Source organism: Centruroides sculpturatus, unplaced genomic scaffold, assembly GCF_000671375.1.
Source record: "Centruroides sculpturatus isolate CEXI.00-Female unplaced genomic scaffold, Cexi_2.0 scaffold1370, whole genome shotgun sequence".
NCBI classification, from domain to species: domain Eukaryota; kingdom Metazoa; phylum Arthropoda; class Arachnida; order Scorpiones; family Buthidae; genus Centruroides; species Centruroides sculpturatus.
This window is the reverse complement of record NW_019385615.1, coordinates 97,980-125,561: the sequence shown is the minus strand read 5'-3', so window position 1 is coordinate 125,561 and position 27,582 is coordinate 97,980. Positions and strand designations below refer to the sequence as shown.

At 28.1% G+C, this 27,582-nt stretch overlaps 2 protein-coding genes across 2 annotated transcripts in view; one reads left to right on the top strand and one right to left on the bottom strand.

The window, feature by feature from the left end:
* The window catches only part of LOC111640607 (tyrosine-protein phosphatase non-receptor type 9-like), a 99,975-nt gene extending 82,935 nt beyond the window's left edge, over window positions 1-17,040 (bottom strand). The window contains exon 1 of the mRNA XM_023386635.1: window positions 16,656-17,040. Coding sequence (XP_023242403.1) covers window positions 16,656-16,700 — 45 coding nt within the window. The 5' untranslated portion in view covers window positions 16,701-17,040. The remainder of the gene's footprint in view (window positions 1-16,655) is intronic.
* A 221-nt stretch (window positions 17,041-17,261) lies between these two features.
* LOC111640605 (ubiquitin-conjugating enzyme E2 R2-like) overlaps window positions 17,262-27,582 on the top strand; it is a 34,017-nt gene continuing 23,696 nt past the window's right edge. Inside the window, exon 1 of the mRNA XM_023386634.1 lies at window positions 17,262-17,782. Within this exon, the coding sequence (XP_023242402.1) occupies window positions 17,606-17,782 (177 nt within the window). The 5' untranslated portion in view covers window positions 17,262-17,605. The remainder of the gene's footprint in view (window positions 17,783-27,582) is intronic.

Below are 27,582 nucleotides of genomic sequence, written 5' to 3'. Positions count from 1 at the left end.
GTATATTTTCATAATTAAGATAAATATCTTCATTAAAATTTTTTTAAGTGATACATATTAATATAAATTAAACAATGTTTTCTTCGTCATCACTAAAAACACTATTAATTAACCGAGAGCATTTTCTTTTTGGCAAGTTATCCTTATCCTCTGAGCATTTTTTTGCATTATCTTCAGATCCATGTTCTACCTTTTGCAAAAAGTATGTAATTTTAGATTGCTTCCTTCTAGTTAAAAGATCTTTATAAATTTCCTTATATGGTGCTAAGCACTTATGAAGAATAAAGCAAGTATGGAATAAGGGAAAAACATCTGGTAACATCAGAAGCAGACGCATCAAGATCTGGCAACATTGAAACAAGTTTTGAGAAGGACAATGTTATCGACAGAAGGTGAGAAAAGAAAATTTACATACTTATGTACTAATAGTTCATGAAAATTATTATTTTCGTGAACTATTAGTGCTTAAGTATGTAAAAATTTATTACATTTCATGTTGTACGAGGGTTTTACCCAATTCTCGAACCGTGTCAGAGTGAATCCGTGCTATAACAATACTGTTATACGGGGATGGTCCAATTCTTGAACCATGTTAGAGTGAATCCGTGCTATAGAAGTGCTGTGTTATACAGGGGTTACCTGTATTAAATTTGTTAAGAGATGGCACCTAATGCCACCCTATAGTGTCAAATGATTTGATAATTGATTAATATTATAGCTGTTATTATCCCGATAACATATGGCAGTGGTTGGCTTTGGTATTATAAATACATTTATCTTAATAGAATACAATTCATATAAAAAGTCATGGAGGGCTGCATGCAGTCCACGTGCTTCAACATTACCCATGTCTGATTTAGCTTATTCAATAATTCAGCATCCTATTAGTTATGAAAATGGCAAACATTGGGATTCTAATGCATATTTTTGTCTAAAATTAAATGTAATTAGAGACAACCTTTTTTATACATATTACTAAAGGAGCAAAAATATATATATATTTTAACTTTGTCACTTTCAAAATTACTTCTAAATACAAGTATCTGAAAGTACAATAACATTCATTTGACATATAATTTTAACAACAGATTGAGCCTCATATTCCAGCACAACTGGTTCCAAAGTCTTGCTGGATGAATGGTTACTGGACCAATCAAAGTCAAATGCTGATAATTCAACAATACATCCCAGATCATTAATTATATGCTTTTCATGTTCTTAAAGAACTACTGACTACTCAAAACTTAAATTAAGCATAAACTAAATGCTAAATGCAGTTTGATGTTTATATTTAAAACCACTAACGCTTGCATCTTTCTATAGAAACTAGACTAGGTTTAAAGGTAAGCAAAATGAACTAAAAATTTCCCAGAACAGAGGAATTGCAAGCAGCTGCAATGCTATCAGTGGCCATTCAATGACAACTCTGGCATTCATGGGAATTTTAAGTAAACTTTCATGATTCTAACGGAATTAAGAGGAATGCCATTTTATGTCATAAAATTGGTGGTAAACCTGTATCCAAATAAATGATTAAAGAAATTCTTTTAACCAATTGAATATACATACATACATACACACACACTATTTTAACGATGCTCAGAATGCATGTTTAAAATAAAACAATTTTTAAAAAATTTCTCAATTTAGGAAATTAAAATTGTTCTTTGTTCGATGACATTTTTTGATCATAGAATGGTCAAAAAATGTCATCGATTTGCAAGCTGAGGATGGTCATTCTATGATCATCCTCAGCTTGCAATGCTGAACAAATGAATACTCTCAAAATAAACTCAATACAGTGAAATTTTGTTAAAACAAACTTGAAAAAAATCCAAAAAATGTTTGTTATAAATTATCATTAAGTTTAAGTTAAGTTAAATAGCTAAATATGTAAGGAACCAAGTCCGTGCTTTATTTTTTGTTTACTTTTACTTTGCTTTATTATATTTTTGTTTGGGGCTTATGTTTGGTTAGGACGAAGGTTTCCTCACCCACCACCCTAACGTTCAAAACGAGAAGATAAAAGATTAACCAACTCACCGACGACGAAACGATAGCGCCATAGCTAGCATTGCACTCACGTGCACGCCCGAGCGGCAGAATTGTAAGTCCGCACTGAAGGGGGGGACACCCCAATAGACTTTCTAGGAACTTGTGTAACCTTAACAAAACATCCCGATAATTGTTAAAGAAATGCTGTAAAAGGTTAACAAAGTATTGTCGAGAAATAAGCTACCAGATAACGAAGAGAAAACAATGTTACGTGTAGATATGTAAATGAGGGGAGTGGCTACAGTAGAACTGTGACGTCACCTCATACTATAAGTACAGTAGCTCAAGTGAAGACAGAAGAGGTGAGCTCCTGAACCGAAAGCGTTGGTCTGCTGGTAGCAGTGAATAGGTGTCGAATAGGAAATCCTAGTAGGAGATTGAAGGTTCGATTTTGGTGATTTGGAAATAGGAAAGTCTTGAGTAGAAGAAAAGGTTCCGAGTATTAATTGAGGTGACGGTTAGGATTGATAGTTATAAGAGAATTTGTATCTAAGTTAAGAATTGGATTTTGTTTTGTCGGAATTCCAAGGGGAATAGTTCTAAGTTAGAATAAGACTTAAGTTTGTCGGGTTGATTTGTGATTTGATTTTGATTAATAAATTTGTTGTTTGTTTATAAATCTTGTACATAGTATTGGTTAAACTTGATTAAACATTTATTATTGAGATTTTTTTGTGACTAACTTTGTCCTTAATTTATTTCGGTGCACGCTAAAAGTCCAGGCCTGGCAACTAACAAACGCGAACCCGCGTAAAGTACCCGTTAGGTCCCGGCTCTAAGAAAAATATCGTTGTAGAGCAACAAATTAAAAATAGTACTTTACAAATATGAAGTCCTTAATTAAGATGACATATTAGTTACTGTCTTAACTTAGCTGAACTATTAATGCAGATTTAACCCCTGGAGTTTCAATAAAGAGTGCTAACACTTTTAACCTGGTTAACAGACCATCTCTACATATGGATAGTTCACAGGTGAGAGCACTCACCTGTTAACTTTTATTAAGATATTAATAAAATCAGAATAAATTGTAAACAAAAATAAAACCATAAAAGAAATGCTACATATTTAAACATCAATTTATTAAAATTCACTTCATAAAAGAATACAAATCTTAAACTGCAAGATCCTTCTTTATAATAACAATTTTAAATAGGCATACATATAAAAACAGCCTAAAAAAGGAAGCTAAGTAAACAAAATCTAAAAATATACAATTAAATTTAGAAACAAATCACAATTTGTAAACATCTGCCTGTTCTGGTTTTAAAAAATTTGTTATTTTATTGGAGCTTTTAAAAGAAATAAAGTAAATGTGCCTTAACAATTCAGAGCACAAAGGTCTAATTTCATTTTTTATTCAGTTAAAAATGGTTAAATTCTTTAAAAAATTTATGAACTTGTTTATTGCATAAACTTTGAAATGCACTTGTGTGTCAGATCATTATTTTAAGGTACATTTCTTTTTTTTTCTATTTGAAATGCAGTAAAACCTGTCTAAAATGGAAATCTGCCTAAACAGAAAAAACTTTGAAATAGAGTAAAATTAAACATAGAAAACTGGTCTAAGATGGAAACCTGTCTAGCATGGAAACAGAAGAGGGTTTTTGATATGAAGAAATAACTTAACCTGACTAAAGCTGAAAGTTATAATTTCCACTTGTAGATAAATCAGTAAAATTGTCTCAGATATAATGGTCACTGCATGACAAACTATAGTTCAAGAACAATTTTGAACTTTTTCAGAAAAATGAAAGTTATAATAAGAAGACATACAAACAAAAGGTTTTTGTTAATACAGAAGTGTGTCGATTATCCAAATCAATTGGGGACTGGGGTTGTTCAGAAAATTGATATTTCGGATAACCAATTATGTACAAAAAAATATATTAACCTATCTCGTGTTGAAATTTTTCTCCGTTGCATGTCGCTTCATGTTGAATTTTCGTCGATGTTAAGCCTAGCGAAGACTATTGTATCGTTAAAAATTATTTTTTTATTTTGTACAAACAAAATATATTGAAAAATATAAAAACAATAAAAAATTATACTTCAGAAGTTAATTTAGTATCAAAAACGTAAAATATTTGAGTAGCCCAAGACATAGCCAAAGATTGCAGTGCCACAGCACTGGCAAAAATTTAAATTTGCTGACTGGAATTCTTTCGGATAATTGACTTTCGGATAATCGACGCTCTACTGTATTAGTCTTTGTCTGAATTAAATCTTTAGTTGCAATCTCTTTAGATTAATTTGGATTAAAGCTAGTAATAAAATTTCTTCTACATATATAATAAAAGTGATTTTACTATAAAAATGAATGTAATTAATTACATTAAAACCTATTCAAAACAAAAAACATTGGAAAATAACAAAATGGAGAGTTTATTGTGAAATTCTGGTTTAAACAGATTTTACTGTACTAATAATGTAAAGAGATTTTATAGGTTTTTCTACAATCTTGAGTTTTTACTTTACACCTCCACTACCTGAGGCTTGAAGAAGGTAAAAAAACTAGAGGTTGAGGTATGACTTTTGATTAGATCCTTTTAAACTTAAGTTATCTTAAAAAACATAAATTAAGATAGAAATAACAAAATTACTTTAACTAAATAATTTATTAATTATTAATTTAAAGCTATTTAATCCATATTTTCAAGCTAAACACATGGGAGATATTGAGTAGCATTAGTTATGACACAAGATCATCTCTATATCTCTTGTTATAGAGAACTAAATGTTATATTGTTCTTATTAAAAAAATTTTTTTTTAAATTGTAAATAAATATTCTTCATAACTATGTAACAACTTATCTCTATCTCTTTTTGCTCATTTTTAATATGTAATGTTACAACTTCCAAATGAAATTAAAATTTTTCTTTTTCTAATTAATCATACCAATCTCTGTTTTATTTCTTGATACATCAATACAATAACATAACTGTACTGATGTTTATATAACTTCAATTATACTTCTGAATGTTCAACTTTTGATAATAAGTATCTTATGAAATATATTCATTCTTCTCTTAAACTGCATTAAGAAATTAGTTTTTTTTTTTTTATCTGCACCAGCACTGATAGCAGAAAGATGGCAGTCTGTTGGAATATCGCTTTAGAAGCTTGTTTCATTGAACTGATAGAGCAATATATGGAATATCAATCTTATAAACTATCATTGAAAATACTTAAAAAAACAAGGCTTGGAGAAAAATTAGAAAAATTTAGATTGAAATAAATTATATGTTTAAAAAATTGTTTACTTTGTCTCAGATGTCTTGAAGTAAAATATATCTCACACATGATATGTACCACCATGAATATACTATCATTTTCTGCAACATGCAACAGCAATGGTTACTGTTGGGATTAGAAAGACCAACAATGTAAACATAGTTTTACAGTTCATTCTAACAGCAATTCCTTTAATCTTAAGGTATGTTTTTATATATAAAAACCAAATACTTTTACTTGCTTTACTCCACCTTATAAATGCTTGATTTACAAAAACTCTCAAATACAAAGATATCTAGTACCTTTCTCCTGCCTATGGAAAATTCCAACAGCAAATTTTTATGGATACAAGAACTTTGAAACAAGTTTCATATGCCACACATTCATTAGAGCTCAATAATGATACCACTCTCTCAAGGTTGGGAAATCAGCTTTGGCATTCCAACTCTGAAAAAGATGCAGGAACCGATGGAAGGCTGTAAGAGGATCTTTCTTCTATTTCTTCTAATCTTTCTTCTATTTATATTTTATTACAATGAAAACAAAAAGAAGTCCAAGCATTTGATCAGAGTGAATATAATCAAATCTCACAGGTGATGCATAAGGGAAACAAAATGAGCTGTCAGTTGATGAAAGAGAAGGAACCAGTAGTGCATTCGGCAATGTTGCTAACAGCAGTGCTGAAAAAAGTTGAAGAAACCAATGGCGGATGGGGTTAAGCAATCTACTGTAGTTGTAGAAAGAGTCAGAGATATACCATTGATCCACCCTCTGACTCCAGTCCAAATGAGATAACTCCAATATGTTCTCATAGATTTAGTAGTAGTAATGGAAAACAGATATCTGTTAAACCAAAATTTTGATATCAATAATGAGTTTATACTGAGATTCCTTAGAAGTACTAACATTTGGTATTGATATCAAATATTAATATACTATTAATAGATAAATACCAAAACCAATAACATACTAAATTCTACTGATGATGTTAAATATTGGTATTTGTTATCAACAATATTACCAGTTCTAATACTTTTAACTTAATAATATACCCAGCTGTCAGAATTTGCACTGAAGTTAAAAATTCTGGATGGGTTGTTGCAGTTTTCATAATTAGTTTGCTGTCAATAATAAATATATCAAATCAAACCAATAAATTTTTACAATAATTAGGCACTGCTCCCGATGAAATGGTGCTCTAGAGCTCGTCCACTGATAATCTGACATGGGATGAAATGCAGCTAGCCATAGATGATGGCAATGAGGCATCAAGGACAACCAGAAATGTTATTCCTAACAGTGGAGAATCAGAGAAATTCTACATGGACCCAGGACAAATCAAGGTTATAGCTGATGAACCAGGGAGTTTGACACTTACTGCTATGAAGGGCATGAAGTTACTGTAGCAGTGCAGTTGGAGAGCCAGGAAATGAACATGGAGATTGAAGGAATCTCAGAGGAACTAGAAACTTCGTTTGGCAAAACAGATAACTGTCAGCTATACAGTTTATTTGACAAAAGTAACTACAAAAATAATATAAAGTTCATTTTAATCATTTTTTTGGTATGAATTTTCACATTACATTCAGTTTTGGTTTCATTTTCTGATCGACTTGTTTTTTTTGGGATGCAATTTGAAAATTTTGAGATCTATAAATCCCCACTGTTGTCCATCTATCTGTCCTTCCTTAGACTAGAGGCAGGAGGTCCCAATTAACTATTCACGAAGTTCTGGTTCAAACTGAAGTCACGTTAATTCAATTAAAAAATTTTCCTGTGAAAGGAATTAGATGACCAGCACGACTATTGCTAATAGGAAAATATGTTGTACAGGGAAAATTCACTACTAATTTGAGATGGAGAGCATATATCTTAAATTAGATTAATTAAAATTGTGATTAAAAATTGCAGCCCAGCATTGTTCAGTTTTGGTTTCATTTCGCCATGAGTGATGCCTCGTGGATTTGCTTGTAAAGTAAAGATATGGATCATAAAAGAAGACAATAAGCTTAAGATTTAATACAAAAAATAGATATTTTCCACCTTCAATCTAATGAAATATATCAAGCTGAAGTTGGTAAAGAAATGTCTCTGAATAAACAGACAATTGAATAGGGAGAGAAAAACAACAGAAGACTTTTCTTAAATATGACAGTTCTACTAAAAGTAAGTCTTTTACTTAATCTTATATAATTTAAGCTGCATAACAGGGTAAAATTTTAAATTAAGAAAAGTACAGCATTAGCAGCTGTTTTTACTGTTCATTTTTCACTTTAATCTAACATTAACTTGTTTGTTTTCGTGTAGGCAATTTTAACACAGGTGGTACTTAATCTAAAGTTGAAAATCAATGCAATCAAGATCTAGTTCTAATGTGATTCTACTGTATAATAATATACTGTTTGATATAACAGATGAGTCTGTAATAATGAATAATCACAATAAAACAGACTTTTATTGTGATAAACCAATATCTTCAATTCTGTAGTAGTTGGTTACATCAAGCTTTTATTATATTTATTAGTGCAGTATTTTATTCATAAAATCGAATTTATAATGAATTGTGGAAATATGATTACTTTTTCATTCATTATGAAAAAAACTTGTTCGAAAAGTATTGGAGTTTTTAAGGAATATAACATTAAAAGGCAATACACCACTAAACATTCCAATAAATATGACCAGTTTACTGGTGACTTAAGAAAATAGAAAGTGGAAAACTGATAAAAGCTGTAACCTCCCAGCAAGAATTCTTAATTAATTAAATTAAATTAATTAATGAAGACAAACAGTGAATCTGAATCTGTTACAAAAGCCAGTTATGAAATTTGTAATCTATTAGCAAAAAATCTTCATTGTTATTCTGATAGAATGTTTATAAAGGAATATATTGAAAAAGCAGTTGAAATTATATGTCTGATCAGAAGAAGCTTTTTGCTAATAGTTTGACGAACAGCAACGAGAAGAATCAATGAAATGGCAGATAATGTTGACGAATCATTAAAAAAACAAGTATGAGCCTTTGAATATTTTTCCATTTGTTTGGATGAATCCACTGACAACAGATACAGTTCAACTTGCAATTTTCATTCGAGAAGTTGATTCAGAATTAAACATTACTGAAGAATTTTTTGATTTAGTTGGGCTAAAGGAAATACTACAGGAGAAATTACGTAGGGGGCTTTTGAAAAAACCTTACAAAAAATGAACTCTCACTATTAAAACAGTGGAATTACAACTGATGGCACCCAGTCTTTCAGAGGAGAGCAATGTGGTTTAATTGATATTCTCTTGAATAAATTAGCACAAAATGAAAATTCAAACAATTTATTCATTTTGTTTTTCAAGAGAATCACAAATGGAGATGCAATCCAGTAAGTTCTTTTCTGTTACGTAATCAGGTATCCAAATGTTGTAACAATTCATGTATCCAAGTTTCTTTAGATGTTCAAATACAGTACAGTAGACCCCCCTATAACATGGTAGATACATTCCGTTTTATATGAATTCCGTGTTTTATGAGTCACTTAAATACATGAGCCAATCACAGCCCAGCACATGTGCAGTTTAGGGACTACAGCTGTTTGAAAGGTTTTCTTTCATAAAATTAATCGATTCTAGACTAATTTGACTCAACATTTCCAAAACACTTATAACTTTTTGAGAATAATCCATATAAACTATGCTATAAACAAAAAATTGTAGGATTACTTACTGAGTGTGCACCATTCAACGACGGCATTGCTTAATTAAGCTTGTTTTCGCCGTGGAGCGACGCATCAAACGGCGGGCGCATGTTTCCTGATAAATTATTTTTCTGCGAAAAATTTGCTGAACTTTGGAGACATCATTAATATAAATATAATTTTTATGCCCATTAAATAATAAATGGTTTTTAGTAGGTCCGCTACTCGTTTAAACTCAACAGTTTGTGCAATATCCGCTATTGGTCTAGATTCGACCAATCCTGTTGCAACACGAGTTGGCAATGATGTTTTACCGTATTATACGAGTCTCTTTTAGCATGTTTATACGAATACGATCGCAAATCTTTTGCCATGTTATACGAATCCATATTATATCAACCTGTGTTATAGGGAGGTCTACTGTACTGTTTGATGATTTCACTATGACTGCAATCTCTTGAGTTGTGTAATGAGGATTTTTATCCAATAATATTTTGATTTGGTCCTCTTCAATAACAGGTCTTCCTGAGTGAGAGCATCTTCAAGACTGAAGTTACCTGCTTCAAATTTAGCAAACTACTTCCGACCAGTTGATTTTGCCACAGCATTCCCATCATAAACATCACATATTTCCTTCGCTGTTTGTACAGCATTTTTGCCTTTACAATAGAAAAGAAACTGCAAGTGTCGAAAATGCATGTTGTTCACATCCATTTTCATGACAAGACAAATTAAATGATATTTGAATAATTTTAATGTTTTTTTTTTTTTGGTATTAAACACATCTCAAGGTCATTTTTCGTACTATTCATTGGTTTATACCAGGGGTCGGCAACGTTTTGAGTCGGAACAGCCAAAATTACAATTTGCAAAATTTCAAAGTTTTTAAAGAGCCACAAATTTTTTTCTTGCCAACAATAAATAGTACTCGCATAAATAAAGTTTTTTGAAAAAAAAAACTAATCTATTTATTCATAAGAAAAAATATCTATTTATTCATATATAAGTAGTGTTTTTCACAACAAATTAGATAATAGAAACATTCGACGACGGCGTCATTCGAGAGCTTCCGACGGACTGACGACAGTGACGACGCGTGTCACGGGGGAGGGGTGCGGTGGAAAGTGAGTACATGTGGCTGAGAGATAGAATCAGTGCTTAATCCTCGTTAATCGATTCAGAACGATTTTTAAATGTTTTTTTTTCTGATAAAATAAATAATATTTGCGTATGGAACTAAAGAGCCGCAGGTTGCCAACCCCTGGTTTATACAATTCTAATCATTTTCATGTCAATCAGTGTCTCAACTGTCGGCTATCAAAAATCACTACAAACTTTCCAAACTACCCAATATTTGTTAACTAACTAAATGCTATTTAAAAATTTTTTACTTTTTTTTTTACTATGTAGAATCAAGCTCACCAGAGATTCTTAATTTGATTGTGTTAATGTGTTAACTTTTAATAATGTTTGGAAAAATTAAATATGATGTGAAAATTGTATGTACAAGATGTAACAAAGCCAATATTTGCATCAATATGTTAGAGATGAATTCTAGGGTCAAAAATAAGCTTAAAACCCTCTATAAATGTTTTTCAAATTCCACTTTGTTTTGGAGATCTGGCTAACGAAAAATCAATTGTGTGTCCATATCTGCAAAGAACATTTTAAGCTTTTCTTGTATATTATTCTGTTTAATTTTGTATAAAAACAAAATGTCATTCAAAGTATATTTATATTGAAAAAAACTTGCTTCCCAACTATTTATTTTTACTATAAAGCAGATGGATACTGCAAAATCTTAAGACTGTTTACATTTATTATGGTAGGATCCACTGTGAAAAACATTCACTTACCTCATGCTACTGATAGAAGCATAAAGAAAATACAAAATTACTTTAAAAAGTTGACAACTTTAGTGATAATACTTTGGTGGAGAATTTAAAAAGTACTTTTTTTTTGGCAAGTCAGATCTCAGAAAGAGAAATGGAATTTATGAAACATTTATAGAAGATTTTAAGCTTATTTAATAATTGCCCTTTATTATTGTTAACTCTAGAATCTATCCTTAAAATATTGGCACAGTTTTGTTACATCCTATATATCTTAATAATGAACAGCATTTTGCAAAAATGTTTAATTACGAAAAGATTTTTAATAATATTTTATACTTGGTTTTTCCACATCAGACAAAAAACATTTGCCAATTTAAAAGAAACAGATAAAGATTTTCAATCTAATGTCAAATTTCTCTAAACTCTTTAAATTCATTATTAATAGTGTTCTGCCTAATATCTCATTTACTATTTTATTATATTTCATTTTAATATCATTGCAGCTCTTGCTTTTAATAATTGCCCACATAAATTAATTCTGTCCATGATATTTAATAAAAGAAAAGTGTTAGTATATTAAATTGATTTTACAGTTGTTATATTACTTTACTATTTATGTAATTCATTCACAATTCAATAAATTTTTAATTCAAAATCAAATTTGTTTTAACTCTAATTCTCTGTAAGCTTTTTTAAAGAAAAATTTAAATAGAAGTCCTGTCTGTATTTCATCCATTGTTAATTTTATAGATAATTTTCTTTCAATCAATTGGTTAAAATTTTTTCGGCAAATTTTAACAATCACATATTTAACTATAGCTTTCTTTTTATCAGGTAAGCCTTTTCATTTGGAAAATTAGCTCAAGTTCTTTCTCTTAAAATTAAATTATTTCATCTGAAATGGTACAATGTTATTTTATTTTAATATGTAGTTTTTCATTGCATAATTTTTATTTTTTTAATAACATCAACCTGATTGAATAACTAATGCCAAATGAACTGCCTGACTATTTATTGGACTTGCAATTCTCACTGTCATCTGTCCATCCTTCCTTAATCTCAAGAATGGAATTAGATACATGGAAGTCAAGTCCAGATATAGAAAGCTTAGGGATAGAAAGCCCCAATCAACTATATACAAACTTCCAATGCAAACTGGAAGTCATATTATTTCAATTCAAAACTTTTCCCCTGAAAGAAATTAGATAGCAATGGAGTGATGCTAGTCATCTAACAGAAAAGTATGATGTACAGTACAAGGGCAAGACACTACAGTACTAATTTGAGATAGAAAGCATATATTTTAAATTAAATAAATTAAAAGTAAGATTAAAAATTACAGTCTGGCATTGTGACCATGTCATAATAAATAACTGCTCATTATTATTGTTATATATCAAATCAATAAATTATCTTATTACAGCCCAATATCTGGCAGTTCATTTGGCAATCAATTCTTTAAAGAGGCCATTTTGAAATACAGTGGAATATGCTTATTATGATCACTGGATTTTGCAATTTTTGATAACAAATGGCTGATAACATTGGACAGAAGATAAAAATTTTCATTACTGAACTCAATTTATTACAAATAATTATATTACGAATATGTACAATTTATATTTATCACAAACTCTATACTTAATACAAGTATAGATTCATATTTGTTACATTTCATATAAACAATTTTTAACTCAACAGATCACAAAAATTAAACTAGAGCAATTGCAACAGAAATTTTCATTTCTAAAGGTACACTTCAAGTAAAGTAGTATAGTGTAGGTATCTTCTAAGAATTTTTGTCATGCCCTTACAGTATGTACAAGATAAAAGGTATGTTTACGTTAAAAGTAGTTTCGAAGAAAGGTCCAATTAGTATGAATTTGCTAATAATTCTTATCACAACTGATAACAATAGCTAAAGTTTAATTACAATAGATAGATTATTTTAAATTAATTTTATATGCAGTGTTTTGGGACCAACTGATTATGATAACTACAGTGGAGCCTCGATTATCCAACCCAATTGGGGACTGGGGTTGGTCGGATAATTGAAAAGTCGGATAACTGAAAAGTATGAAAAAATCCATTATTAGTGTAGTATATTTTTATATCCCATGTAATTAGTATATCGCTATTAACCTACTTCTCGTTGAATTTTCATCGATGTTAAGCCTAACAAGAATTTTAAAAAAATAATAATCGTCGCTATTATATCGTTAAAAATTAGAAAATTAAGCCTCGTTTAAATACTGGCTCCCTTTCATGGTCGAATGAGTGTTGCCAGCTAAAACATGTAAAAATACTATTAAAGCAGCCAAGACATAACCAAATATTGTAGCGCCACATTACTAGCAGACATTTGAAATTTGCCGACTAGTACGGTCGGTTAATCGGGGGTCGGATAATCGAGGCTCTACTGTATAGCCAAATGATAATTTTATCTGTGATTATAACTGGATTCCACAATATTTCATAATAGAATTCTTAATGTATTATTGTAAACATTAGAAGACTAAAAGTCACTACTTGAATAAATAATAATCAGCTTACTTTACATAAACTTATACAGAAAAAAGAAAAATAGACTTTTTTAATATTCTTTAAGATATCAATGAAAACTGTAACATATTTGTATACATACAAAAAATAACTACAGTAATATGACTGCTACATAAGTACAACATACAGTAGAGCCTCGATTATCCGACCCCTCGGTTAACCGACTGTCCTAGTCGGCAAATTTTAAATGTCCACTATTGATTTGGCGCTACAATATATGGCTATGTCTTGGCTATTTTAATATTATTTTTACGTGTTTTAGATGGCAACACTGGATCGACCATGAAAGAAAGCCAGTAATTAAACGAAGCTTAACTTTCTAATTTTTAACGATACAATAGCGATGATTATTATTTTAAAAAATTTTTGTTAGGCTTAACATCGATGAAAATTCAATGCAAAATAGGTTAATAGCGATATATTAATATACTAATATACTAATTACATGGGATATAACAATATACTACACTAATAATAGATTTTTTCATACTTTTCGGTTATCCGCCCTTTCAATTATCCGACCAACCCCAGTCCCCAATTAGGTCGGATAATCGAGGCTCTACTGTACTACATATAAAAAAACTTTACTTAGTTTTTAAAAATAAATTTAAAAAACTAAGTATTGAAAATTTAAGATATATCTGTATCTACTCACTATTTTTAATAAAAAAAAAAAAAACTCTATATTGCTATTATACTTTGGTTTGGTTTATGTTAAATATCTATAGAAATAAAGAATTTTCTATAAATAAAAGTTGAACATATGCCATCTTTTCAGATGGTAAACATGGGAATATAAACAATCCAACATATTTATATATATTTATACATACAATCAATAATTCTTTTTTAGAACTGGTTTTATCTGTTTGATACAGAACTACCATTAAATGATTAAAAGAAAATTAAAGCCATAAAGTTCAAAATCATTTGTTGACATTCAGAAAAAATTACTAATTCTAATTTTAGCTAGTTTAAATTCATTCAGATTATTAGTATATATTATTATTTATTACTTTTGTCTTTGAAACAAACATTTTCATGTAAACATTTCTTTACTAATTCATTTAATATTAAAAAATATATAAAATCAATAAAAAATACCAACAGGAATGCAGTGAATAATATGTTAATTATTCCTGAGATGATGTATAAATGTATGCAAACATACATAAAATTTATCTGAGCTGTCTGTATCAATTTTCCATATAGAAAAGCTACAGACAATATTCCAAAATAAACTTATGTTAATTTCTGTGCTCTTATTAAGTTAATAATATAATTCCACAAAACTTCTCTCTAAACAAAAATATTATTCAACATATATGTACTAGGGGATTTGCTTGTTCACTTCATGAGCTTCACCCACTTGTTCAAAAATTTCATGATGATTCACCAATTCCTAGTGACATGTCACTGTTTTTAGCTGTTTTTAAGTGACAGAAAAAACTTTGACAATGATTTCAAGCTAAGCATTTTATATATGTAGAATAGATAAATGAATATCAATTATAAAAAATAAAATTTATTTCACATTTTAATTTTGGATCAACAGTCAATAGCACACTCAAAAATCAAACTTTAAATAACTAAAGATTGTTTTTTCCTGTTTCAAACTCTGTTTACTATAAAAATAATTTTAAATATCCTAAGTCTAAATAAATTTAAGTAAAGCTGTAAGTATTCACAATAACATTTTCTTATTAAGAATAAATAATTTATGATGATTTTTTTTTATATTGAACTTTTTATTATAACAAACACAACTGTTATTTTAGAAGCATATAAAACACGAAACATCAGATCTGTAGAGAAAAAATTATTTAATAACTAAAAAATACTTAATGAATTTACAATTAAATTCTTTGTGTGTATATAGGTTAATGCATATGATGTGAACAGTAATGTGGGTCTCTCTATCATAATTCCTTGGTTCCAGAATCTAATGTAAAACAGAAATAAAATGTAAAATAATTTAACAAAAAAAGCTGAAAACTTTATATAAAAAAACATTGTAAGAATTTAAATTAAAATCATGTTTGAATAAGCTAAAATATGTACAACTCTAAATTTTTATTAAATTTATTATTATTAAATAATGATTCAATCGTCTCTTAATTATAAACATTATTTAGAATTCGTTCTCGTAGCAATTTATACGATAGCATGTCTGCATAAATATTTAACTGCAAGTGCAAATGAAAATAAAAATATGTGAAAATATTGAATATACAAATGGCACATGTTATCACACTAATTATAAAAATAAAAACTGTTTTGTTGGAGCACAATTTACAATAATACAATTGCAAATATTTTGAACCACTATACTGATATTCGAGAAAAAAGAGAAATAAAGATTTTATTTTTCCAATATCCCAGAATGATTTCGGTATCTATGAACTCAAAAACATTTTAAATTATAATTTGGTAAAACACACCAATAAATTACCTGTTATATATATAACAAGTTGTTTTCATATTATTTGAAATAACAGTAAAATGTTTTTAATCTCACTCTAAAGTTAATAATGCTCATAAGTCAGTTTTAATTATGACGAATGACAGAGTAATTAATCCAGTAAATCAGCTTGCAGGAGGGTGGAAAAAATCAGATCAAATATCTACTTCTGGATGGTCCCAACACAGCATCCAGAATCAACCGATTTGTCGGAGGATCGTTAATTCTGTCTTCTCGACATATAACCAAGCGATTTAAACATGACCTGAAACATATTCGAATCAGAATTTAATTAATATTCTTAGAGTTTCTCAGTTTCGTCTTCAAATCTCTGTCAACGTTACTTTCTAGCTAGTGAAGCCGTAAATTTAGTGCTTAACGTGTTATGTAATCATCAAACTGGATTCAATTATTATATTTTTGTGTTTAAGAATCAGTAAAATATATAAATTGAATCACACTTTGATATTTTACTTGATTTCATTCATAAGCTCCAAATCATTCAGATAAAATAATTCCAAGTAACAAACCTCTAATGCTGGTGATTGTGAAGCATTGCATAGTAGTTAACACGCCCATTATCAATTAAAGGATTCGTAACTATTCTTAATTAGATAATTAATTAATGAGGAAAGTGATCGAGTACGTGTTCATCAATTCGAAATTCAAACCGGGATCGACGTCATCAAAAAAATCACAATTAAAACAATTACGGGTAGTGTATTACGCAACAATGGTTTCTGGATAATTGAATAGAGCGTAACACGCGTTATTTATGACAAAATACGATAAGTTACATTGAATATTTCATAATCGTTTACCTGTTCTTCCTGAGTTGTCAAAGTTGCAGCCATATTGTGTTTCATGCTTTGACCAAAACCTAATTTACGTCTGGGTTCCCTTCTTAACTTATTAGAATTTATACCAGTATGATAAATACTTAAAACCAACTATCGGCGTAAATCATTAAGCGTTTTTAAAACGGAAATAGGACTGGTAATCAATATTATTAAACATTCGACTCTTCCTCTCCCTTTCAAACTCTCGTAGCAACAGCGAGATTGCTGTCGAGACCGGTTTACTTTTTCCTACATTATATCGAACCACACGTATTAATTATTTCGCATAACTTAAATATGAGAAATAAAATGCACAGTTGATTACGAATCTTAGAGATATAACAGATTTCGCGATAAAATGCGAAAAGGATGTGACGTCACCAATGTTATCGTCTGGTCTAAAATGTTTTGCATCTGTTTCTAAACGGAGAAAATTAATAAAATAACTATAGATAAATAATTAAATGACAGTAGAAATTAATAGTTCAAAGTATTAAATTATAAGGATGGGTAGTAAACGTAAGGCGAAAACAACTGACGTCACTTTGACGTTTTTACAAAAATCGAATTTTATTAATATTAAGAGTTAAAAAAGATTAAAGTTTTATACAATTAATTTATACGATAACGATAGACCACGATAATATATTATACAAAGTTTAAAAAATTGTCGATGAGGCAAAATGCGAAATTGCCTGACGTCATTACGACTCATTTGTGACGTCACAAGACCACCATCTTTGTTCATGTATCGAGTGAGGAAAGAAACAGAACGATCGCATTTTCACGTCTACGTTAACGTTTAGTTGGGCCAGTCGACAGTAAAACTTTAAAAAACTATCGACATTGTTAAACGACCGATTCTGTTTACATTTACTGTTTTAGAATTAAAAAAGCAAGGAGAAAAAAATCATTTCTAGTGGGTTTCGATTATGGCAACACAACCCACAAGCAGTGCATTGAGAGCTTTAGGTTTGGAATTCAAAAGTTTACAAGACGAACCAGTGGAAGGTTTTCGTGTTAAATTAATTAACGAAGATGTTTTATTCGAATGGGAAGTAGCCATTTTCGGACCACCTGACACGCTGTACGAAGGAGGATATTTTAAGGTATGAAGCTCGTGTTCTTTGTTTCTTTACGCTTGTCCTTGGTACTGATGGATTGACCTATTTATTCGGATTTGTCGGCTTCATTTTCCTCCGATCGTTAGTTTTTTGTGACTTTTTACCTTATTTTGATCGATACGTGACTTAATCACAACGCCAATTAAACCTTTATAACGTCTTTATGTATCGATGGCTGCATCAGCTGGACGTAGATTGTCCTAGGTTTGTCATTGTTTGTTTCCTAATCAGGTGATTGCATAGCACTTACTGAATAAACACTGCACTCTTGGCCTGTGGTTTTTATTCAATGAGACACTATAGTGGCTGGCGTTCTTCGTTAACATCTATAATAATATATCATAATAATATAAAATTTAAAAAATTAAAAGAAAAATTAGAAATTCCATAAAATTATACTCTTGCTTACGATGTCAAATGTATTATATGGAAGAAGTGCAGTCTTTTGATGTTAGATTTATTTGTTTGACGAACTAAATTTGTGTGAATACTTGCACGTGTTTAATTCATCGGATGGAGAAATCTAATGTCAAAAGACCGTACGATTTCTTCTGTGGAAATTCTACGCCGTAATTTGCGACTTTTAAAAACCTTTCATGTTTTTGTACCATGCATGTATGGTAATTTAATTCTATTATTTAGGTGAATTTTCTGCTCGGCAAAGGTAAATTGCATTCACGTGCTTGGGATAATGCTATTTTTGTGATGCTCATAAAAGTTTGTCTTCTTTGTCGTCTCGATGGGTTGGATTCGAAACTAGTGTCTAATGTGAAATTTTCCGCCAAATTACAGTTTGAGAATTTATGATTTCAGATATTTAGTAAATGGCAAGTGTTTTGTGCTAAGATTAAACGAATGTAAATGGGTCATCAGACATTAGTTTCCTGGTGAACGTAGTGAATTATTAATTCAATTATTAAAATCAAATTTATAATAGCATATATATATGAATTATAGTGGATTGGTGATAAGTTAGAAGGCAGCAAATTAAGTTAAATATATAAAGGATGGTGTAATTTATAAAGGAATTTAGTAGTAGTAATGAAAAAGGTATCTGCATTACAGGTATTGCATGTGGAAAATTTAGGAAAGTGTAAAAAAATAGTCTTTTTAAGTCTAATTATATTAAAGTTCAATAATACAGTTATTAATTTGTGTATATACATATAGAAATTAATGTCTGTTCTTTGTCTTTACTTAATGACAAATGTATTTAACAATTTATATAGATACATATATCCCCTGCTAAAACTGTAGAACCCAACATGGACTTATCCCATCATTTTGTTAATCATCTGCATTGATACAAAACATTTTATAAAGTATTTTTCTTAATAAAAAGTAAGAATGTTTTGTGAATATGTTATTCATATTTATTCTTAATAACTTATTAACTGGAATAATCATCTTTGTTTTTGTAAGTAAGCAACAATCTTGCTTCTAAAGATTAAGTTTATTGTATTTATCTTTCTGCTTATTTAACAAAAAAAATATTTTATTGTTAATAATGATAATTGCACTTAAGTATAAAATATAGTCAAGAAAAAAATATATATTTTATCTAAAAAAAGAATAATCAATGGCTTATATCTTTTATATATATATGTTTAAAACTAGTATATAACCAAAATTTCTGTAAAAAAAAAAGGAGAGAGAGAGAGATATCATTGTATTCTAATTCTAATTTAGTTACAGGTGAGATTTTTTTTATTCATTTTTAAATTTCCATTTTTAATTTGATTTTATTATAAAAATTGTTTGAACTTAAGTAAGCAATTTGGTATTTTATTCAAAATGGTTTTTAGATGATTAAATACCAGTGATCAGTGTTTAAACAACTGTAAATAACTGTAAATTTATATATATATAAAATATTTGTCTTACAAAATTTTATATAATATAGTAAATTGCTGTACTGCTATTATAGCACTAATACTTTTATAGTTACAATAATATGTAATTGTAATGGATGTAATAATTCTATGTCAATAACAGAAAAAGTTCCTTCCAAGGCTTAATTTCATCTCATCTAGAGATGAATATGTGTTAACTAAAAGTTCATTTTGTAACAGAAATAATGGTTATTTTTTAGATTTAAAATATCTATTTTTATTATACTTTTTAATGTTAAATTCTCTACCTTTATTTGAATCTAAATTTAGTAACAATGTTTCACTGCCAAAAAATCATGACTTATTGATAATATAAATATAATTATAATAATAAAACTCTTTAATATATTCATTATAGTGGCATTAAATTGTGATAGTTTTTGGTTCAGCAGATGGAAAAGTAATTTTTTTTATATATAATGATTCTACATTAATTCATAAATTTATGCTCTATTTGAATTAGTGATATTTTATTATTGGCTCGATCTTTACATTATAATCACGAATAATTTGTTATCTGCCAAAACAGATCATTTGTTCTGGTCTCATAGTTTCTTCAGTAATTGGCATTCACAACATTATTTAAGAAAATAAATTTGACTAGAAAAGACATAATGTTATAATCATTGAAACAAATTTTTAATAACTTTGTAAGTGATGAGAATTATATTGAAATACAAAGCAGATGATACAGCTTTAACAGTTGAATTCATTTCTTTTTATCATTTCTGTCAAGTTTGCTATAGTTAATTTAAATTTTATATTGTTCTTGATTACATTAATTGATGCAGAATTATAAATTCTTCTTTTCTGAAGGTAAATTAGATATTGAGATGTCAACATTAGTTGCTTTCCTTTGTATTTGAGACAATCTCCACTCATAAGCATCATCTGAGTTTCATTTTAAGCTAATTTGTTACTTTTTGTCTCAGTTTTTCAGGATATTTATCTTCTAAGATAATCTTCCTTTCTAATAATAATCAGTTTTATTGTTTTATCACTTCTTTAAAATCAGATTCCTTCTCCAGTCAAAGTTTCATATTCTGTACATTCTTGACAAATATTGAGACATTTATTTATATTGATTTTAATAAATACTCTAATCTACTTAACCCCTGAAGACAAGTTGTAAAATTAAAGTGCTAGAGTTAAAAATGCATGTGTGTTTTATTTAATAGATCTAAAAGTACTGTTAAAGCAGATTTTTGGTTCTTTTGCAAGAATATTTTGAAGTTTGTATTAGACTGATAAATATTTAACAATATCATATATTTCTGGAATTGAAAAACCATCATACTATCCGGATGGAGGTCCAGATAGCATAATGGTTTTTTATTGAGTTGCAAATGGGCAACCTGTTTGCATGGTAAGCAGAAGTTGTGGGTTTGAGTCTTGCTCTGGGCCTGTTCTTCCAGAAATTTCTAAATTAAAAATTAATTTATTATAATTATTAAAATTAATACTAGATGGCGGCATATCCATCTACATCTAGTCAAATTAACTGGTAACTAATTATTAATATAGCCTGAAAACAGCCTGATTTGGCAGATCATTTTGCTGTAATTGATTAAATTGGATTTTGTGTCAACACTATTATATTTTACCAAAATATTTTTCAGATTAAATCACTGCCCTATAAAGAAAAAATGAACCAAATTATGGGTAAAATTGAGTTAACACCAGAATTCACTTGGGTTTTTGTCCCAAATTCTGTATAATTTAACTCATTAAAAATAATAGTTTTACTGTTCAGATATTAATTTATATACAGTTTATAAAACTGCAATCTGTATAACAAAACAGTTGCAGTTATCTGCCATATTTTTGAAGTTTGTCATCTTGATTTCTTAATTCTTAATGTCTGTTAAGTTTTCATTTGTCATTTTTTGAATAATAGGCCTATATACAAATGAGTAAAGTTGTAGTGATGCACTTATCAATATTATATTATGCTGATGAGATTTTGTTTGTTATAATAAAAATAAAGAAGAAAATGTGATGGTTAACCTATAAAAATAAAATATAAACATGATAGCATACAGTAATTATATTTAGGTCAGTGTAAAAAAGAAACATCTACTAAAAATGAAAGGTTTGCCTTTAGGGGCCATTTTTTCTTAATGGTTTAATGCACCATTAAAGCAATATAAAGTAAAAAAATCATAAGGTAGCATAATAAATGAACTCAAAATGCAATTCTGTATTATTTTAAGATGATTTTTCTTTAAAGTTAATTTGAATTATTTGTTTGAAAAACATAATTCTGAGGATTTATTTTGTCTACATTTAATCTAAAATATGGGATTAACTTACCAGTTTTTGAATGCTTACATAAATATAATGCTGATAAATGTAAGATTATGTGAATAAATTAGTGAAATTCTTTGAATTTCAATCATTGAATTGAGCATCTAAATATGATGTTAAAATGAATCATCATTTTAATTTTTATCTCTGAAATGGTTATTGATGTAAATAATATAATTACTTTGTTTAATTTAAAAAATTTACTTTTAACTATTATTAAAAATAAATTTAAATTGTTTGTATCACTTGCACAGTTTAAAATCTCGATGAATATATTATAGTGCGTTTATGTTATTTCTGTATGCTCAAGATGAAAGAAATGTGAATATTCTTAAATGTCTTGATACACCATTTTCTTCCTGTAGTTATTATCATAAAATAGAATTTTTATCAAGTGAAGATTGTTTTTATTCCTTCTCACTCTATCTAAATACATTAATTTCGAATAGAATATAGTAAAGTTAGCCAATATTTCTTGTTATTATTTTTGTTCATATAAACTGAATATGAGTCGTGATGTTAAATTCAAAAGTAAAATTGAAAAGCAAAAAATGAAGGCTAAGAATGAATTTTTTTTTTTTTTACAGAAATTTAAATCATCATCTATTATATGAAATTAGAAGGTTTGTTTTCTTCTCTTAGCCTACAATTTTCATTTAATCCCTTTTCTGTTAGATGCAGAATGTTTAACCTTTTCAAGGTCATATTTATACTTTCAAGAAGCTTTGAAAAGGTCAACATTATAAAAGAAGTATTGAAATCTTTTAACAAATATATTGCAATTTAATAAACAATATTTCATAATTATTTATTGTATTGAGATATAAATACTAACTTATGAAGTTAATGATTATAAGTTCTTTCAAGTGTGTATTATTGCTATAATTCTAAATCACACATTTCTGAGTCAGACGAGGGATTGAATTCTCCAAGGATATCTCATCTTTGGTATTAAAAGGCTAACCGATGAAGATGAGAGACTAAACTTAGAAACATTTTAGTAAATTTACGTTATTGTTGAATTTCAGTTTGTGTTAAAAAAATATATTTAGATAATTTTCTCAGTTTGTTACACTATTACAAGGTATAATCTGTTCAGAGAATCTGGTAAACTTAAAAACAAGCTATGTAAATATTTAAAATTTAATTTTTTTAAAAGTCTGGTTTAATGAGATTTAATTTAATGTTGTTGTTATATGGTAAATCAAAGAGAGATTGACTATTAGTTTCTACTTTTAAATTTATTAATATTAAAATCTATATTATTCAAAATTATTGTAGCAAAGAAAATTACATTATTACACAAGAAATAGCCATGTGTAACAAAAAGTGATGTTTATGCTACTTAAAAACACGAATGTACAAGTAAATAGTGCAATCTTATGTTAGAAAATTACTTTTAGAGCTTAATATATTATAAAAATGAATTCATATCATCAAAAGTGTATTAATTATATAGTGCATCTCTTGCAAAAATGATGTATTATTAAATACTAATAATTGAATTTATTGCATTGGCTGTATATAGATTTATTTAGAAACATATAACCAAGCTATATAAATAAAGAACAAGGTTAATTTTATATATACCTGAAGAGTTATTTTTACTTCCAAGTACACTGCTTTGCTTTTTTAAATACATCTAAACCCCCTTATGAATTTATTTTTAGAAGTTAATCTTATCTACTTTAGCTATTGGTTGATATTACACAAAAGAAAATCTTTGGTAAGAGCAACTTTTTAACAAAATTTTGACAGTGTTTTAACTTTAAAAGTTTTTAAAAGCATAAATTTGAGTGACTTGAATTTATAATTTTATTTCAGAATAGGAAGAAACTTTCTGGCAGACAATTTTTAAAAATTAAATTTTATTTACATGAACTTTGACATCTGTTTAGATTAGCATTGCTTAGAAAGTTTGCTAGTGCAATGTCTATAAGCATAATTAATAATTATTATTCATAATATCCACTTGTAAGATTTAAGTATAGAGTATTTTCTTTGAAAATCGTTTAATTCTTTGAAAATAGTTCTTTACAAATTTTTCTTTTCTGAATTAAATGCTCATTGCTGTTTTTAATAATTTGGATGCTGATATATCAATGTACTTGAAAAAATTAATATTTATTATTACTATAATTTTATTATCACTGATCAAATGTTATATACAGTATTTAAATTCTTTACGAAACAAGTATAAAATAGCTAATTCTTCATTTTATTAATTTTAATGTAATCAAATGGTGGGTGATCAATCAGATTCTACCAATATTGTAATGATAAATTTATTTTTTAAGATTATAACTGAAAAAATATGTATATAAATGAATTAATTAGAAAAATATTTAAATTCATATGGTGATAATGCAATTTAAGTTTCTTTTCTCAGATGAATAACTTAGTGTTTTCAGACTATACAGTTAACTTCAAAACCAAAAAATTGCATATTACCAGAGTCCTGTATGAATTTTTGTAATTAGAATATGTAAATAATTATAAAATTGTTTATTATTTAAATAATAAGATGCCATATCTCTGTCTGTTAAACTTTCTAGTGATCTGACATCGCTCTTTATTTTTGTTACTGACTTTTGACAATGGATATATAATCTGAAAGTTCTTGTTTTCTATAAGATTTTTCTTCTGAAAAAATCAGCTTGATTTTGGCTTGTTTTGACTAAAAATAATGAGGTTTTGAGTTTAAAAATGCATAAAAATAAGATACAAATTTGCTACTTTTAATTAAAAAATAAAAAAAAAGAGAGAGAGGGGGGAAGAAATTAGTTACATTCTAACAATGATAACATCACTGACAATTGATCAACATTTATCAAGCTCTTAAGTAGCTTCTATTATGAATGCATTTTCAATGCCTGTATGTACAGTACTTTCTGAATGAAAAATGAGTGCTAAAATTAATTTTTAAAGAAGTGAAAGCTTCTAAAGGATTAGAAGTAAACAATAGTTAAATGGATAAAGGTTAACATTCTGAATTTATGTATTATCTTAACACAAAAGGAATTTAATCATCATTAATTTATCTTGAACAATATCCTAATGCTCACAGGCTATTGATTATCAAGATCAAAAATCTCGGCTAATAAAGGACAGTTCTATGTTTAGGTATACTGTAGGTAAAAGAAATTTAATTATGGACAGTTTGTATTTGTTACTCTGAACTGTTTTCTTTTTCCTTTACTGTTAATTGTTTTCTGATATAATTGTTCAGAAGGAAATTGAAATTTTATTATGCAAATAAAAAATTAAGCAATGATTTGAGTTCTTAATAATAAATAATGCAAACTTTATATATATATATATAAATCTTGCATTATTTATTATTAAGAACTCAAATCATTGAATATATATATAATGCATTTGCTGTTATATTTTATTGTATTGACACTTTGAATCAATATTTTGGCATCTCTCAAGCTATGAAAAAATTTCATTAGATGCAATAAAAACATCAATTTTATATTTTTCAATAATCAAAATAGAAAAAAATGAAATTTATTTCATAGGATATAAGAAAAAATTTTTAAAAATAGATTTAATTTAATTCAAACTACATCTTAAAAAAAGTAATGCTGAAGTTTGGGGTTTTTAAAATAAACTTCTGGAATTTTGACTTTACTTATTTAATGGCTGCACTTCTAAAATCATCACACTTGATGTTAAAAATTATAATATTGTACTTTAAAAAAAATAAGTTTCTCAACAGAAATGAATAATGAAGTAATGTTTATGAAATAATAATTAATTTCTCTTTGCCACCTTTGAATACTTTTAAGTTTTAAGTACAGTACAGATCTTGCTGTTTTGTTATTTAAAGTTATTTAATATTCTGTTTTCTTATTTTTTAGGACACACATGCCTTTGCATATTTGCCTTTGTGTATGTACTATTTATGAAATACTGATTTTGGGACGAATTAGTTTAATGAACAATTCTTCTCAATTCATCTGTATTCTGTCTTGTATTCTTTGTGTTTTATGTATAATTTACTATTTAAATGAACAAATTTGTACTGATGTTTCCTAATTACTTACAATCTTCATAAATTTGTACTAAAAATTTCTAATTTCTGAAGCAAAATAATTGTTTTATCTGTAGTATGAAAATATATTTGAGTATTGGAATAAACAGTATTAAATAAAAACTTACATTTTCAATTTTACTTAAAACTTTTGCTTATTGTAATTAGAGTTTGATTATAGTTATACATTTTTTAATTGTTTTAAGATAATCTTTTCAATTCCAGCTAAAATCAGAATTTTGATTAATTATAGTCTTTATGTATGAGTGACTTTATTAAAGAGCATTCATTGCCGATTACAAGATGTATAAAGAGTTTCAAAAATCGTCGATACCATTCATATTGAAATCACTTGGACAAATACTACTAGAATAGTAACTATTTTTTTTTACTAAATGATGAGAATTGTCAAATAATGGCCCCTACAGTATTTGATATGCTTAAGAATTGAAAGCTTTACTAAAGAACAACCAAAAAAGTGATCTACAAAATCCTGTATGTCTAGGTCTGTTTGATGACATAATGTATGTTGGTAGTTTGTATAGGTTTTTTAATAGGCTGAAGGAACATGAACATTTATAAGAGGGGAGATTGACACAATGCTAGTAAAACATTTAACAGATACAGTGGCCAAGTGGCAGGAAGCTCAACTTCTTTCTCAATCAAGAAATGTCCCTTTCTGCACTGCAGAAGGCCTTGTTATAGTAAGTAGCATAAACCTTATCATCCAGAAATTAGAAGATAACAATTTAGTTTTGGGGATATCGACAATATTGGCACTTAAAGATGAGAAACATTAAACTTTCTTCTATTGACATAATATGTATGCACACAAATGTGCAAAACTGTGGAGTTTAATTCATTTAAACTTTTTTTTCAAACAGCTATATTGTTTGAGACCACTTGAAACTTAATTAATTATTTTAAGAAATAAAGTAATTTGGCTAGAAGTATTTGATTAAGCCACTGTCTTATACTAAATTCATTAATTAGAAATAAATTGATTTCATTTAGAATATTCTGGATAAACTTCAAACCACAACTCTTGCTTGCTGTGCAGATGTGTTGCCAGTTATGCTACTCAAACTTTGTTTGATTTTTGCTTCTAGACCAGTTTAATTAATCTATATATATATAATTGAAATGGGTTGATTATTGCACAGAACCCAAATTGTTAGGAGTTGAATTTTGAAATTTGGTACACAGTTAGGTTATATGATGAGAATGTACACTAAGAAGGGCTTTTTCAAAATTTCCCTTATGGGGGAGAGGGAGAAGGCTAAGCATTACCCTGAAGAACTCTGCTTCTACTGCACTATTTTAGATGTGGTTTTTTGTGGGAAATTGAACATATTTTTAAACCCATCTAAAAATTCTCTAATTAGCCTTGGAAAAGGAGAGGATCTAATTCTTGCATCCAATGAAAATGGGTAAGATCAGCTATAATTGAATAATATTAATCTTTGCCATTTTAACTTTTTGCCTGAGCAATGCCTGGGTCATCTGCTAGTTTAGATTTAACCATACTGATCACTAACAACACTGAC